Source organism: Herpailurus yagouaroundi, unplaced genomic scaffold, assembly GCF_014898765.1.
Source record: "Herpailurus yagouaroundi ecotype Mexico unplaced genomic scaffold, PumYag 199, whole genome shotgun sequence".
Classification (NCBI taxonomy): Eukaryota; Metazoa; Chordata; class Mammalia; order Carnivora; family Felidae; genus Herpailurus; species Herpailurus yagouaroundi.
In genome coordinates this window covers 16,301,151-16,317,671 of record NW_024412430.1, presented here as the reverse complement: position 1 = coordinate 16,317,671, position 16,521 = coordinate 16,301,151, and the positions used below count along the sequence as shown (strand labels likewise).

The 16,521-nt window shown below is 43.5% G+C and overlaps 2 protein-coding genes across 10 annotated transcripts in view; one reads left to right on the top strand and one right to left on the bottom strand.

Moving 5' to 3' along the window:
- The first annotated feature begins 10,392 nt into the window (after positions 1 to 10,392).
- Positions 10,393 to 16,521, top strand: part of SPATA6L (spermatogenesis associated 6 like) — a 49,228-nt gene continuing 43,099 nt past the window's right edge. For 2 of the 6 annotated variants that reach the window (XM_040449471.1, XM_040449465.1), the window contains exons 1-3: positions 10,393 to 10,460; positions 10,655 to 10,699; positions 15,116 to 15,253. In XM_040449471.1, the coding sequence (XP_040305405.1) occupies positions 10,410 to 10,460; positions 10,655 to 10,699; positions 15,116 to 15,253 (234 nt within the window). In that variant the 5' untranslated portion in view covers positions 10,393 to 10,409. The remainder of the gene's footprint in view (positions 10,461 to 10,654; positions 10,700 to 15,115; positions 15,254 to 16,521) is intronic. The other 4 variants (XM_040449469.1, XM_040449466.1, XM_040449470.1 and 1 more) reach the window with 3 other exon arrangements.
- On the bottom strand, positions 11,184 to 15,018 carry PLPP6 (phospholipid phosphatase 6). Of its 4 annotated transcripts, none has more exons than XM_040449472.1 (2): positions 12,993 to 15,018; positions 11,184 to 11,697 (listed from the first exon to the last, which is right to left on the bottom strand). In XM_040449472.1, exon 1 carries the CDS (start codon positions 14,795 to 14,797, stop codon positions 13,904 to 13,906), a length of 894 nt encoding a protein of 297 aa, XP_040305406.1. In that variant the 5' UTR covers positions 14,798 to 15,018; the 3' UTR covers positions 11,184 to 11,697; positions 12,993 to 13,903. The 4 variants fall into 4 exon arrangements, with proteins under 4 accessions (XP_040305406.1, XP_040305408.1, XP_040305407.1 ...); XM_040449474.1 differs by having other exon boundaries at positions 11,184 to 13,172; positions 13,551 to 15,018; XM_040449473.1 differs by having other exon boundaries at positions 11,184 to 13,172; positions 13,578 to 15,018.

Sequence of the window (16,521 nt, the reverse complement as noted above, 5' to 3'; positions counted from 1 at the left end):
GATATATACGTGCTGATACAGGAAATCTCCTAAATGTGATGAATTTAAAAAATTGCAGTAATATATATATGTATATGTATATGTGTATATATATATGTATGTATATATATTTGTGTGTATATCTACATCTACCTTTCAAGAGAAGGATCCAATTTGTGTGCGTGTGTATAGAAAATTCCTGGAGGGTAGTGCTCGCTTTGGCAGCACATATACTAGAAAATTCCTGAAGGGTAAACAAGAATTGTTAATGGTGGATCAGGCTGGGGAGGAAAGTTTCTGAGTTTCTTCGCTTTTCATTTTTAGCATTCCTGTGTTAAGCTGTTTGAATGTTTTTCAGTGCGTATATCCCTTAATAATTACAAATAAAAGTTGAGAAGCAGTGTGCCTAAACCTTTTGGGTTAGGAAAAGCCACAGGAGAAAACAAAGGGAGGAAGAAAGGGAAAACACTTATTTTTCTCTTTGTTTCCATGAAGGCATAAAGTGCTTTGAGCAGTGCCTGGCTTAAAGTAAGCTCAATATTGGTTTTCCTCTTACCTGTCTCACTACTTCTCAGGCTCTTTGGCAGTCTCTTCCCCTTCTAAATGACCTCTAATTTTAAAGTTCTTCAATTTTTGGCCAGTGGGGAGGACCTTGTCTGTTCCCGTGGCTTTAAATAACATCTGTGTATTGACAACTCACTAATTGAAATTCAAGCCCTGACCTAACCTCAGTATTTCAGACTCATTTGTCTACTTGCTGACTTGACATCTCCCTTTGAATGCACATCTTAAATTTAATATTTCCCCAAAAAACCTCTCTTGATTCCATTCCTTCCCCAAACTTCTTCCTATCTTCTCCATATCAATAAGCAGCACCACCACCAACTTCAAAAGAGGGTGGCTTTCATTCATCCCCTCTCTTTGACCTCCCATATCTGAACCAACAGCAAATCTTGTTATTTTTACCCTCAAACACATCTGGAATCTGTCTACTCTCCGGCTGTAATGCTTCCTCCCTAGCTCAGGACACCAGGATCCTTCCTCAGAATTACTACACGCTACTAGTACTCTAGTCTTTCATGCCTCTGTTCCATTTTTGCTCCTTACAAATGTCTTCACACGGTTGCCGAAGAGATTTAAAAATACGTGTATATAAATCAGATCGTGTCACACCCCCGCTCTATCATTTGAATGCTTTCAACCCCAGAAACAGAAACCCCAGCTAATGGAAACTTAAACCATAAGGAAAGTTATTTTCTCTTTAACGAAAAAGGATGAAGATGGGTGTTCTCAGGATTGGTTTAGCAGTTTGGCGATGTCATCAAGGACTCCAGTTCTTTCTATTCTTTCCACCATCCTAAGTCTGTTGACCCTCATCCCCAGGCCTGTCATGGTGGCAGGATGGCTGCCACAGCTCTGTATGTCACACCGAAACACGACAACAGCCAAAGCAGGAAGAGGGAGGAGGCAAACAGCTTTACTTACTTGTGGCTCTACTATGAGACATAAAAATGTTTCTCAGGAGTGCCTGGGTGGCTCAGTCGGTTAAGCGTCCGACTTCAGCTCAGGTCATGATCTCACGGTCTGTGAGTTCGAGCCGCGCGTTGGGCTCTGTGCTGACAGCTCAGAGCCTGGAGCCGGCTTCAGATTCTGTGTCTCCCTCTCTCTCTGCCCCTCCCCTGCTCGTGCTCTGTCTCTCTGTGTCTCAAAAATAAATACAAACATTAAAATTAAAAAAATATATTTCTCAGAAGCTTCCAGTGACTTCCCCTTATAGCTCATTGTCCAGAATTGGTTAAATAAATGATGATTCATTCCCCAGAACTAGATGCATTGCCACCCAAGCAAAACTGGTGCTCCAGTAGCAAGGAAGAGGGCTTATGACTATTAGGTAGCCACATTGTCTGCTATAACTTTGAGTTCCCATGTAATCTAATGCCGGCTACCTCTTCGGTGTCACTTCTTAACCCCCTCTGCCCCCCGCCCAGATCTCTCTTAGTATGTTCATTGGCCTCCTTTCAGTTTCTCAAACATATCCATCCCCTCCCTGACTCCTGGCCCTTTACATTTGTTGCTCCCAGCACTGGGATATTTTTTCTCTGGTACTTAAAAGTCCGGCTAGTGGTCATACTTATTTTTTTAGATCATAGATCAAATGTCATGCCCTTAGAGAGGCCGATCTGTCCACTGGGTCTAAATTAGGTTCTTATTCCCTCTCTAACCTATGACCTTCTCTTTCACCCCCAACTCCCAAATTCCTTCCTAGTATCTATCACCCTGTTATTATCTTAGGTTCACTTATTTATATTTCTTCTCCCACCAGAATATAAAGCCCACAAAGGCATAGATTGTTTCTTGTTCACCCTCGTACCTCCATTGTCCAGAACAGTACCCTAGCATACAGTAGGTATTCGATACATATGTGTTGATAGATGCATGAGGAATGAATGAATGGAAACAAGGATAAGAGGAAAGGTGTAGGACTAGATAAAGACAGAAGAGGGTGAAAAGGAATGAAAAGAGGTATATTTTGGTAGGAGAAGAAGGGGTGGATATAATGACATCATCTTAGCCATTGCTGACTTTGGGGCCTAAATCCCGTGCCCAGGTTCAGTGGATACATTTTACAAGTCTTGGAACTAAATCAAACTCTTTTCTACTTTCTTATATTGGATAATAAATATAATTCCTTGGAAACTGCTTTGGGTCATAATTAGCCTACTGCCCCCACGGACATAGAACTAGTCAGCTGAAACTCAGAGGAGCAAATTACTTTTTCTTGAAAAGAAATTACTTTAAAATGGAAGGATATGGACTGTGTAGTCCAGAATGCCCAACGGCAGTCCTTGTGGAAGAGTTTGTGTGGTATTAAATAAGTACTGAGCCTACAAAAGCCAGTGAATCAAAGTAGAAGCCAAAGAGTAACATATGAGTCTGACTCATAAACTCTAATAAAGTTTGTGAAATAGATCCCATGTGTGAGTCCAGATCCCAAATGACTTCAAGCTTGTTAAAAGCTGTGCAGTTGCAATTTAATTCCTTCCTTGAAAGCTTTCCTGATACTTGGGGAAATTCTGGAGAAGTATGGGCACTTAAAGAAATACTCAAATTGCCAGCTCCCGTTTTGTATATTTACGCAAAGGCCGCTATTCTGGTATTACAGTGCTGCTTTTTTCTTTAAGTGGATTTCTCTCTGAATCATTTGGAAAGTATTATACACCTCAATGATTTTCTTATCTGCATTTGAGGGAAATGGATCCACCCTGTTATCTCTTTAAGTGTATGTAAGAGTTCTACTGTAGGGCATTTCATTGTGATGCCACTAAGAATCCTCTTGACGGGTTATTTTAGGACAGAAGGAAGCTCACATAAGGATGTGATTGCTTTTCTTATTTAAGTGTATATTAAATATTTTTAAATTGTTATTATGAATATTTTTATACACAAAAATATAGAATTATGATAACCACTATATATCCATCACCCAGATTAACAATTGTGAAGATTTTGCTACATTTGCTGTATCCATTCCTTTTTTTCATTTGCTGGAGTATTTGAAAATAAAATCTTAGACATCAGATCATTTTACTAGTACATACTTTATTAATTTTTTTAATATTTATTTTTGAGAGAGAGAGAGAGACAGAGCACAAGTGGGGGGGAGGGGCAGAGAGAGGGAGGCACAGAATCTGAAACAGGTTCCAGGCTCTGAGCTGTCAGCACAGAGCCTGATGCAGGGCTTGAACTCACGAACCACGAGATCATGACCTCAGCTGAAGTCCAACCCTTAACTGACTGAGCCAACCAGGCCCCCCTGCTACGACATACTTTAATATGCATCTCTAAACAATGTTGATATTTGCCTTACGTAAACACAAAGATGTTACCATACCTGTGAAAATTAATTGCTTGGTATCATCCAATGCCCACACCATAATCAAATTTTCCTAATAGTCTCAAATATTCTCTTTAAGTTGGTTTGTTTGAATCAAGGCCCCAATGAAGGCCACGTATTACATTTGATTGTCAGATTTCTGGAGTATTTTTTAATCTAGAGCATTTCCCCTGACTCTTTCCCTTTTTTTCTTCTTCAATGTCATTGACTTGTTGTAGACTAATTGGGTCAGTTGTCCTATAGAATGTCCTACGTTCCAGATATATCCATCATATTTCCTTTAATAAGTCAAGTTAGCTCTAGAGCAACACTGTTCAATAGAAGTTTCTGTGATGATGGAAATATCCTACCTGCCTTGTCCAATACAGTAGCCACTAGCCACATGTGGCTATTGGGCACTTTACATGTGACTAGTGTGGGTGAGGAACTGAATTTTAAGTTTTATTTAGTTTTAGTTAATTTAAACAAATAGCTATATATGGCTATCTTATTAGTGCAGCTCTAGTGGCTTGATGAGACTCAACAGCAACTTTCTTGGCATAGGGTGGTTTCTACAATCACATAGGGAGACATGATGTCACTTTCAGTGATGTTAAGATTAATTAGTGCATTCATTAACTTTTTAAAAAATATAAACTTCATCTTTGTGCAGTTGACGAGAAACGAGGAAAGGGCCCAGCACAGTTCATTGAGCTCTGTTACACATTCATAGTAAAAATTAGAAAGATAAACTTTTCTCGTCTGTATGTCAAACTGTAAGAAAACTAAATTGTTGACATTTCAGAGAAAGATTTTGGAGAAGGCAGATATAAAGCAATTATTTCTTGGGTCTCGAGATTGGGTCTGTGCTTTAAAAAAAAAAAAAATCGGTGATTTGAAAATGCACCTTTGCTGAAATAATCCAGATTGTTTCATATACTTGGATGTTTTTTTTTTTCTTCTGCTTTTCAGGCATTTCTCACAAATGCTAATGAACAACTCACTTTGGAAACTCAATCTGCTGGTGTTATTCACATTTGCTAATGAATAACTCACTGTAGCAAAAGAATGTAGGCCTAACAAATGGATCTGAGTCCACATAAACTAATGGCCCAGAACAGGACTTTGGAAGTCTTTTTCACTTATTATTGAATACAGCTGCCCTTGGAGAGACACTTTGCTCTAATAAGTGGGCATGAATGTTCTGGAGAGAAGAGCCCCCTTCTCCTTACTCGCTGCTTTTGTCAGATAAGCCGGGTGGCCCTTCTTTTTGCTGTGCTAGGAACTGAGGGCAGGTTGGAGGGCGGGACAGTAATTCTAAAACCTGGTTTGACTAACTCTATCCCTTCCAGATTGACTCAGAAAAACTACAGCCTGTCTTCCCAGAAAAATGCACATATGCACATGAAGGAAAAGTTGCCTATTATTCCAGGAGTTGTAGGACCCCTGAGACAGCCAGGGATCGCCAGATAAGACATTCTGCACTGGAAGCTGAAGAGCAACCACGCTCGCATGGATGTTTCCATGGCATGCAGTATATAGGATACAGCCCAAAGAGCTGAAGAATCCACTTCCTGGTCCTCCTAATTTAGCCACATTTAGCCTTTTTATTATTTTATGTTTTCTACCTGTTTTAATTTGTTTTCTTTTTGGATTAGATACTGCAAATACTTGGCAAAAATGTTCAAAAAATACCTAAGGATATTCAGTGAAAAGGAAGTTCCTTTTCTCTCTCTCTCTCTCCTCTAGGTCCCCTCCCTAGAGACATCCACTATTAGGTGTTTCTAGCACATCCTTTTAGGAATATTCTAAGCCTGTATGTACATATCATATGCCCTGTCTCTTCCAAAAGGCAGCATACTCCACACATTTTTTGTTCAATGCTTTTTGCCCCCTTAGTCCTATATTTCCGGGAGGATTTATTGCTGAGATGTGCATCTCAGATTCATACTTTTTCCATGCTGCAGAATATTCCAACTTGAGGCTTAAGCATAATTGATTGAACCTGACCCTACTTAATGAACATTTAAGTGGTTTCCAGTATCTTTTTTTATTACGATTTTTTATTTTAGAGAGAGTATGAGTGGGGGAAAGGGGTACAGGGATCGAGAGAGACAGAGAGAGGCAGAGACAGAGACAGAGAGAATCTTAAGCAGGCTTCATGCTCAGCATGGAGCCCCATTCAGGGCTTGATCTCATGACCCTGGGATCATGCCCTGAGCTGAAATCAAGAGTTGGATGCTCAACCAATTGAGCCACCCAGGCACTCCCAGTATCTTTTTTTTAAAACTGTAAATAATGCTGCAGCATGTATTTTTGTATATGTGTGGAAGTATATCCATACACACCCATTCCTAGCAGTAGAATTGCTGAGTTGAATGAAAAATTTTGATAGACATTAACAAACTGCTCTCCAGAGAGGTTATACATGGTAGGCAGAATAATAGTCCCCAAAGATATCCACATCTTATTTCCTGGAACCTATGAATATGTTACTTTCCATGGCAAACGGGAATTAACATTACAGATGGAATTAAGGTTGCTAATCAAGATCTTAAAATCGGGAAATTATCGGGGCCTCTGAGTGGCTCAGTTGGTTGAGCATCTGGCCCTTGATTTTGGCTCAGGTCATGATCTCATGGCTTGTGGGATTGAGCTGTTCATCAGGCTCTGTGCTAACAGCATGGAGCCTACTTGGGATTCTCTCTCTCTCTCTCTCTCTCTCTCTCTCTCTCCCTCTGTCCCTCCCCTGCTCATGCTCTGTCTCTCTCTCTCTCAAAATAAATAAATAAACATGAAAAAAAAGATAGGAAAATTATTCCGGGTTATCTGGATGGGCCGAGAGTAATCACAAAGATCCCTAAAAGTGGAGGAGAGAACCAGAGAGATGGCAGTGTGAGAAGGATTAGCTCCAAGTTGCTGGCTTTGAAGATGGAGGATGGGAGCTAGGAGACAACGAATGCAGGTGACCCCAGAAGCTGGAAGAACAAGGAAACAAAAAAGGCAAGGAACGCAGCCCTGCTTTTTTAGCTTTGCTTTTAGCCCTGTGAGATCTGTGTTGGATTTCTGACCCACGAAACTAATAATAACAAGTAATAAATTTGTCTTGTTTTAAGTCATTAAGTTTGTGGTTATTTGTTACAATAGCTATAGAAAAGTAATGCATAATATATATTTACACTCCTACCAACATCCATAAGATTAGAGCCTTCTTTTTTTATACATAGTTCCCTTCTCCATATGAATATTCCTTTCTACATTATTTGAGGAATGTTTACGATTCAGTGTAAACGATTTAGATTCATGTGTTTAGTTAAATGGAAAATTGGCAACCATAATTGTCTGACTGTTACACCTTTGTTCTTTGCTAATTAACTCTTTGGAAATTTCCCATTTGGGACATGTGCCTGTTTTTTTTTTGTTGTTTTTTTGTTTTTTTGTTTTTTTTTTGCAGTGGCCAGGATGTGAGCAGGATGTGCTGATGTGTTATTTCTGCAGTGCTGATATCACTGTTGACCAGCCTGCAGTGCAGAAACACTGTGGGAATAGAAGTTGTTCAGTGGGATTTGTTTTTTGCCACCAAGGTGGCAGTCTCGATGATGAACTACTCTGCAAGACGGGCCAAAGGCACTATGTATGATAGAAAGTTCTACATCTCCATGGTAGCTCAGGTGACCACGGTGGGGAAAATTAACAGAGTATAAATATTCCTTATCAACTCAGTTGGTAAGCCTCCACGGCAGAGTAGCAGAAGTAGCTAGCATAATAGAAGGGAAGAATCAATCTTTATTGAGAACCTGCAAAGTGCTAGCTTACAAAGGAGGCACTTGGGTGACTCAATCGGTTATGATCTCACGGTTCAACTTTGGTTCAGGACATGATCTCACAGTTCATGAGTTCGAGCCCCAGGTCGGGTTCTGTACTGGCAGCTCAGAGCCAGGAGCCTGCTTCAGATTCTGTGTCTCCCTCTCTTTCTGCCCCTCCCCTGCTCTCACTGTACCTCCCCACCCATCCCGCTTTCAAAAATAAAGAAAAATTAAAAAAAAAAGTGCTAGCTACAAAGTGCCATTTAGTCTGCCCTGATGTGGTGTTGGTTCCCAAACTCAGAGCTTCCCTGGGTGATATCTGAAATTGGCTCCTAGTTGTGGAGGACAGTGAGAGACTGAAGGAAGAGGCAGGCCACTCAAGATGAGTAGGTGGCAGTTTTAATAAGCAAGGGAACTTACACAGGAGGCTTGTCTTAAGCGGCCACCAGATGAGTAGATATCTGCACCCACCCACCAGAAACTAGAAGTTTATTTAGAAGCTGGAACTGGATTCAGACACATTTACGATCCAGATGGTCTCAACAGCATTTTGCTCTCTCAAGGCCTGTGTTCTTGAAATAACTCCCACTGAGGGAATGATGGGTAGAATGTACATTCCAAGCACAGTGGGGGGGGGGTGCAGAACTTCCAGTTGCCTTGGTCCAGCCTGTGGGTCAACCAGTGGTCACGTCCTCTTGATGACCTCCTCCAACAAGTGGGAACCCCCTTCCCCACGTACGTTGAACCCTACAGACTGCCTTGATCAGCTCTGCATTTAACATCGCTTCAAAGCTATTTATTGAGCATCTGCTAAGCTAGGTATTTCGAATACAAACTCTTAGCCAGGCAAAGCGTGTAGTTTATAGAGAAAAATAACAATCACAGGAACAAATGTGAAACTGCTATTGTAAATATAAATATAAATATAAATATAAATATAAATATAAATATAAATAAAGTAGTGAGATTCCTCCTCATCAGGAGGCCTGGGTGAGATATGTAAATCTGCATACATGTTTTTATCCATACCTATATTGTATGCCACCCTAGGTAAAAGGCACAGATTATGTAAAGGAAAGGACCTGGAAACACTGCATAGCCAGGTAGAGGAAGATGAACAGAGAGAAAGAGTGGCCAGAGAGTTGAAGGGAAACCAGAAAAGGGCTGTATTCTAGGAGCCAAGCAAGGAGAGTCCGATTAAGACTAGTAAGAACACAGGATGGGGCAGTGTGTCTGTAGAAACCAATAAATAGGACTTCTATGCCGCAGGGGCAGTGATGTGGTAGGGCACACCTGGATTCAAGTGTGGCTGTTTCCCTTTAGCCATGTGACCTTGGGGAAAAGGCTGGCCTCAGATCCTGCATCTGTCAAACGGAGAATCTCTTCCTCCAAGAGTTAATGTGGAGATGAAATGAATTAGCGTATGCAATGTGCCTAGCACTTTGCACTTTCTCAAGAAAGATCGATTCCTCCCTTCCTTTGTGTCCCTGTCCACTCATTTATTCATCTATTTCATCTCACTTATTCATCTATCCATCTTATTTATTCATCTGTTTTGGTTGTTACTCTCCATGATGACTTAGCATTGGTGGTGGTAACTTACCTGTGAGGGTCAACACAGTTCATGTTCCTGTGTATCCCTGCTCTTGTCTGGGTGCCGGCACGCTGTCGTGAGTCAACAAATCAGTTCTCCGGATGTTGCAGGGGGCCAAGCATGCACCTGTGTTTCTCTCGGTATGCAGACAGACAGAGCAACAAAGATCGGATAAGGACATAATATACCTTCCTTCATCATACTGAGCCTTTCTGTTCCTGGGAAAGGAACTCTGGTTCCCAAAGAATGCCTAATTCTTGTCACAGAATACTTGGATTTCTGCAGTGGCATAAATCTCCAAAAGGTTAGTAATAAATGACTCATCACAATTTAAGATTTCTTTCCAGAGACAGCACTGGCCCTCCCAGATTTTTCAGATTGGCTAGAAGCAGTCACTCCCGCCTCCTTTCCTGTCTTTTTGTCTGTTAAATACAGTGAATGGACAAAAAGCAATTTCCCCTACTGGTGAAAAACTTTTTCTCTGCCTGTCCCCTCTGATGGTTTTTACAGTGTGGCCCTGCCTTTGGCAACCATCGTAACTACTCACTGGGAGATAATGTAACTCCCTGCTTGCTCCCGGTTAAGTAAACGCCAGAAAAGAGAGACTGACAAATATTTCTACTGTGGCTAACGTGGAAACCAAACGTTTAAATCTCTTTCGGAATTATCCTTGTATTTCCAATAAGCAACATGTTAATTTCTTGTTATTGAAGGGGGCCATGTTTTCCAAACCAAACATAAGGACATAACATTTCGTAAGCAAGAGAGTACCTTTAGGGACAGGCTATTATATTAATTGAACTGTTAAAGAAATTCTGGGGCTTGGCGGTCTTACAGCTACTAAAAGCGGGTAGCACTTAAATGATAACGGAGCTCATGATCATATTCCCCTTTCAGAATGGACTCTGTGAACATTTTAACATAGCAATGGGGGCCATAAAGAGAGGTGATGGAGAGGGTTGGGGGAAAGGAAACTGGAGCTCTTTCAGCAGCTCAGGATCCAGCCGCCAAGCTTGCACCTGCTGGGGCTCGCGCACAGCCTGGGAAGCCCACCTCGGGCGCGCGCCGCGTTCCCAGTGGGACAGCCGGGGGCGCGCACGCCTGCGCAGAGCCTCGCTGGCGCGTTCCAAGTGGAAGGCTGCGAGTTTGAGCGTTCATGGCAACGCGACGCTTCCGCCTTCTGGAAGCCTTGGCTCCAGCTCGCGCAGTGTGAGACCCATCCCGGTGGGAGGGACCTGGGCTGGGGCGGAGGGCGGGGGGACGGATGGCGAGACCAGGGGATAAAGGGCCTGGGGAAGCTGCTGCGAACGTTTGCCCTAGGGATTGAGCTAAACCAAGAAAAATTGGCCCAGGGCTGAGCACAAAAGGATCTTTTCATTCCAGTGCTTTTCGCCCACACAGGGGACCATGCCTCTGGAGGTGGTGGTGGAACTCCAGATCCGGGCGGTAAGAGAAGTCGACCGACCTCCACTCCTTGCCCCAAATCACACTCTCTGCCCAGGGTTCCTAAATGGTCTTGATCATTTTCACCACCTCCTACCCACCTCACCACACACATCATTGTCTTTGGGGACAGATCATACCTCTCAGTCCTTAAGATCCTCTACATTGGTTCTTTCCTGATTTCTCAACTCTTAATTCAGCCCAGCCCCTTCCAACTCCCCCCGCCCCAACGACTTGTTAGCTTTATCCTAAATTTTTCTGTTACTTTAAAATAATGGGGGCGCCTGGGTGGCTCAGTTGGTTGTGTCTGACTTTTGATTTCCACCGAGGTCATGATCCCAGGGTCATGGGATGGAGTCCCTCATAGGCTCTGTGCTCAGCGAGGAGCCTGCTTCAGATTCTCTTTCTCCCTCTACCCCTCTCCCCTACTTGAGTACACTCTCTAAAAAAAAAAAAAAAAAAAAAAAATTTTAAAAATAGCCTTGCATTAAGTCCAAGAAGAATTTTATTTTTTTCCAGGATAAAGATTTGTGAAATAATTAAAAAAAAAACAAACAACACCCTTCTTTAAATAACAAGGGAAGAGTTTAATTCCATAAAGCCCAATGACTTCCTGATAATTTGCCACCTCTATGAACCAATTGAATATATTCTAAGGTATTTCCCCTAGAGATGGCTCTGGCTTGCTAATTCCAAAAGGGAAGTAAATCAACCAACACTTGTTTTATAATTGTCCACTGAATCCTGCTCAAGTGAGGTGCTTGTGGCAGAGTGACTGCATTGTTCCTGTTTGGGATCAGGCATTTCTTTTAATTCAGCTTATATTTTCCAATCCTTCCATCTGTAGTTGGTGACAGACTGTCATACAGCTTTGCCTGTCAGCTGTAGGGGCGTCTGTACTGGCCGTGAGTACAAGCGAAATGCCGACAGGTTACGGCCATGGAAGATCTGTCAGCCTCCGTACAAGTGACAAGTGCTGTGCTTTCATCAGACATGCAGTTCTGAAAGATAAAAATTTCCTGGATTTGTCCCATTTTGCTAACAGCAAATAGGACCACACTCTATCAGTTGTGCTCCATCAAATGCCAACTCTCAAAATTCTGCAGTAAGAGGAAGGAATTCTTGAGGAGCTGAGTGATAAATCAGTCTTCCTGCTCATCAAGGCAAAGATTAAACCAGTTTGCATCTCGCTCCATTCAGACATTATTGGTTTATTTTATTTTAAGTTTTAAAAAGCATTCCTCAGTGCACGATTACAGTAAAATCAGTTTTCTAGTCTACAGTACTTAGAGTGCTTCAGAAACATCAGCTGAATTGATCTGTGCTTTAAAAGCCTGCAAAGTCAGGTCTGAACAACTAAGATGTGGGATTCCAGGGACCAGAAGAGAAGCCTAGTGTTGAGCCCCCAATATTCAGACTTGTGAACACTGCAAAGGCAATAAATGTCATTGCTTCCAAAAATAGCTGGCCCGAATACTGCTGGATTAAAACAAAGATCTCTCTAAGGTTAAACAATTAAGCAGACCACTAGAGCTTTACAGTTGGGCTGATTCAGCGAGAGAAGAGGTAGTCCATGTTGGAAGATGTTGTGGGGATGCAAATTACTTTATTTTACTTTGAGGAGTTCCTCTTTCAGTGTGCCTCTCACGCTCAGGAAGTTCACACTTCCACCCAATCAGAACCTACTTGTCACGCTATTCTCCAGATTCTAGTGTTCACCTCTATTTGGCAGATCAAAGGCCATAATCCTTTCTCTTTATAAATGTCAAAATAATTCCTCATTCTCTGAAAACACCAGTTCCACGGGTAATTTAAAGGTTCTGATTTTTCAGGGAGAACAGCATTTAAAGCACATTCCGTTTTGTGGTCTTTCCTGGTCAAAGAATAATGAGCAGAGTCCATCCTGCGTTTGGTGGTCTTTGGTCTTGTGATTTGGGGAGGCACCACGGATAAACCGATTTAAATGTAAAGGTCACCATAAAGGGAAATTTAGGAGTTAGTTATACCTTGAGCCTGGTATAGCAGTGGGTTCCCCTGATGAGTTTCAAGTTGAATACTGTTACCTAAAGTGTGCTGTGCACAGGGAAATGGGATTCTGTACGAAAAACCGTAGTATACAGGGTCATCCCTGTGGTACATATGAGAAAGCTTATGCCCTTGCACTGCAAAGAATCAAGTCATTTCCTATTTTATTACCTACGTAGAGAAGCATCATTCTTTATTAGTAGAGATAGTGGGCAGCACAGTCCCATCTCCTTCCATACTGGCCCACTGCCATCACATGTGGTAAGCTCACCCCCAGACTCTTAGTTCCTGACGTCCTCAATGGGTATTTCTGCCCTCTGTCATGCCATGCTATTTGTTGTCAATAGAATCAAGCATTTGGTCATGGTCCCAGTCTTTCTCCACTGGCACTGTAGATATGCCCATATCTACATTAAGTGCTGCTTCTTCAAGGAAGTTCTTGGCTTGTTCTCTGAATGCAAAAAGATAACATGAGAGAGTACTGGGAGATATATATCTATTTAAAGAACTTTTGAGAAGGTAGAGGGAAAGGAAAGAAAGATATATACTATAATCTCTCTTCTCGCTACCCAATCCACAAAGAGGGAAGAGACAATAAACAAAAAAAGCTTATCAAGAAAATCGGGATTAAGAAGACACTGTGGCAACAGATTTTCAGGGAATCAGCGAGAAAAACTCATGCCTTAGACTCTTAAACTACTGTCTACAATCTACCTCAGGAGAAGAACCAGGCTTAGTCGGTGGCTCATCTGCATGTACATTTACAGAATGCAGACCATGTTTTGCTTTTTTCCCCCAAGTTCACTTTACAGGCGATATGTTGACTTACAGGATAACTACAAAACACAAAATTTACTGATGTCAACTTTTAAAAAACAGCAGTATTATAATCACCCCAGCTTGTTTTCTTTGCAGTTGTTCTGGAGATACAAACAGTTGTTGAATAAATATGTAATAGAGAGATTTTTTTTTTTTTTTTTTTTTGCTTTCCATAATATGGCTGTGGTCCAATGGCCAGCACGTTCTCCGGCCTAGCAAGCCATCAAGATGGAATGACACCTGAAATTTCAAAGGAAGCCTGAAATGTCCTTAGAGGGCCGAGCAGGAGTGCGGCTGGTTTTTGTCAGCATGGTCGCATGTGGAAACCTTCAGATCTCCTGGTGCCATATGAATGAGATGGTGTCATTGTTGGTTCCATAGTAGGAAGAGGACCGGGGCATTGTGCGGTGAAAGCCAGCAATAGTCCACGATGCTGTACTGAGTGTAGCCCAGAAAAAAGCCAAAAGCCACGTCGGTGACGTTGTGCCGCCCCAGCATGACCCTGGAGAGGCCCAAGATGAAGGCCCATAGTACCACGAGCACCCTCAGCGGAATGGCCAGCACCAAGTGGTTCAGGATGAACCGGGACACCAGGGCGGCCCTGGTGGCGTGGCCCGAGGGGAAGGAGTATTTGTCTACCGAAAGGGTGACAAACATGTCCATCTGGTTGTGGGCCGGGCGGCGCCTGCGGACCAGCCCCTTGATCAGGGCCACCAGCAGCAGGTCCAACAACAGGGCAAAGAGCAGGTTCATGAGCACCTCGCGCCCGGCCCAGCTGTCGCTCCTGGATAGGCAGTAGAGGGTCCCCAGCAGCCAGGGGATGCCGTGGCCCGAGATCTCCAGCAGCTTCATAAGGGGCCGCATGCTACCCCAGGACGAGCTCTCCCCGGCGCACACTCCCAGCTTCTTGGACAGCCACAGGTCGATGGCCAGCAGGGAGCGCAGGGCGATGCCCAGGAACGACGGGTTCAGGTCCATGCGGTCCTCCTCGGGGAGCGGGGCCGGGGGCGCCTGCGAGGGGCCCGCCCCGGCCAGGGGGAAGGAGCCGCGGCGGTGCACCGGGCTCTCGGACGCGCGGAGCCGGGTGCAGGTGGGGTCCAAGCCCGGCGCGCGGCTGCTAAGCAGGGACTGGAACTCGAACCTGCCGCCGCCGCCGCCGCCGCCGCCGCCGTGGGCCGGGCTGCCGGGGCCGCCGCTGCTGCTCGAGGCGGAGGCGGCCAGCGGGCGTGCGTCCACGTTCCTGCGGGGGCTCGGCATCGCGGCGGGGGGCCCGGACCCCAGGACCCGACCGGCCTACCGAGCGGCTCCCGACCCTGCAGCCTCTTCCGCTTCCGCATTACCATCCCCGCGAGGGCGGGGAGAAGGGCCGGCGAGAGGACGATTGTGACACCTGGCGGAGACGTGGGAGGAGACTGGCGTTTCCACTTGGGGAAGGGGGGGACGGGGCAAGGAAGGTGGAGGTGTGGGAGATGGCGGGGCGGCGAATTCCACCGCGTCCGTGGGAGCCTAGGGAACGCAGCTCCACTTCAAACACGAAACAAACCAAGCCCTGTTCTCTACTCTCTTGTTTTTAAGATTTCTTGTCCAGGAGTGTTCCTTCCCGACAAGCAAGATGTGTACCTTGGGGTGTACCTCCTGAATCAGTACCTGGAGACAGACTGCTTTCCCTCTGTGTTCCCTATTATGATTCAGCAGAGCATGAGGTTTGAAAAGGTGATCTTGACTTTCTCATTGCTAAACGGAGAAATGTATATGTTGCTGTCTGAAGATCCTCTAATGGTTCTTAAAAAGAACGCGGTTCTTAAAAAGTTACTTGGTACATTTTCTTTAAAAAATGGCTTGAAGCGGCCTCAGGACACCGTAGTTGGAGGAATAGCTTTTACATTGTAGGTCTGAGCCAAGTGCTGTCAACCTAGTGCTAAATACCCTGGTGGATGTTTTCTATTCTTGGAACTCCCATGGCATTTTTCTAACTGGAGCAGAGAGAGCATTTTCTCAAAGTTCCTGGAGGTGTTAGAGGCAGTTGCCAGGGATTGTCAGTAAATTATGGACCTTAGAAACAAACTGGTAGACTCAGAGAAATAATGAAAAAAAAACAAAAACAAAAACAAAAAACAAAAACTAGATTCAAATCAGTAAAACCCTGTACCTGAAATCCTGTAACAAAACAAGCCTCTTCAGATTTACTGAGTATTCTTAGGCCATACCTGGTTTATTTAGCTACAGCGATAAAGACTAGGTTTCATTCCTACGAATAGGAACATGATATTAATAGAACATTTATCAACCTGCTTCCCGTTTCAATTTAGAATATGAAGTTCATTACTATGACTCATTGGCGGTCCTTTGAAGTTTTTGTTTTGGAATTTGTTTTGAAATCAGTTTTAACCTTGATGAGTCTAATGATTTCCCTTCAAAATGATATCACCGAGCTGCTTCTTTGGGAGAGGGGACAAATCCGGGAAGGGCTCCAGGGTGGAGCCTATCACTTTTATCTTCAGTTTTTTTTTTAACGTTTATTTATTTTTGAGACAGAGACAGAGCATGAATGGGGGGAGGGTCAGAGAGAGAGGGAGACACAGAATCGGAAGCATGGAGCCTATTACTTTTAAAGGTCTGGATGGTGCTGCCCAGAAAATGACATGTTTTGAACGGAGAATGGGCGATGAGATGAGGGTTGGTTTTCCAACAGGCTAGAGCTGTAGATAATATGTTTGTACATTACAGCTTGTTTATTTAAACAGAGTCTACCAAACTGGTTAGATCAGAGAGGAGAAGAATAAATGGCTATTACCTTGGGACATACAGTCAGAATCGAAAGAAACCTACTTCTACTAGATATTAGTAGTGGTAAGAAGTGAGTGGTGAAAATCCAGTCTATGTTTTCCCCTAAGAATTTCCTTTTTAATTTATCAAGTTTGCTTCTGTGGAAGACTTTAGAAATCTTTTTATAAGAAACCCAAGGGTACAAAGTCAAAGAA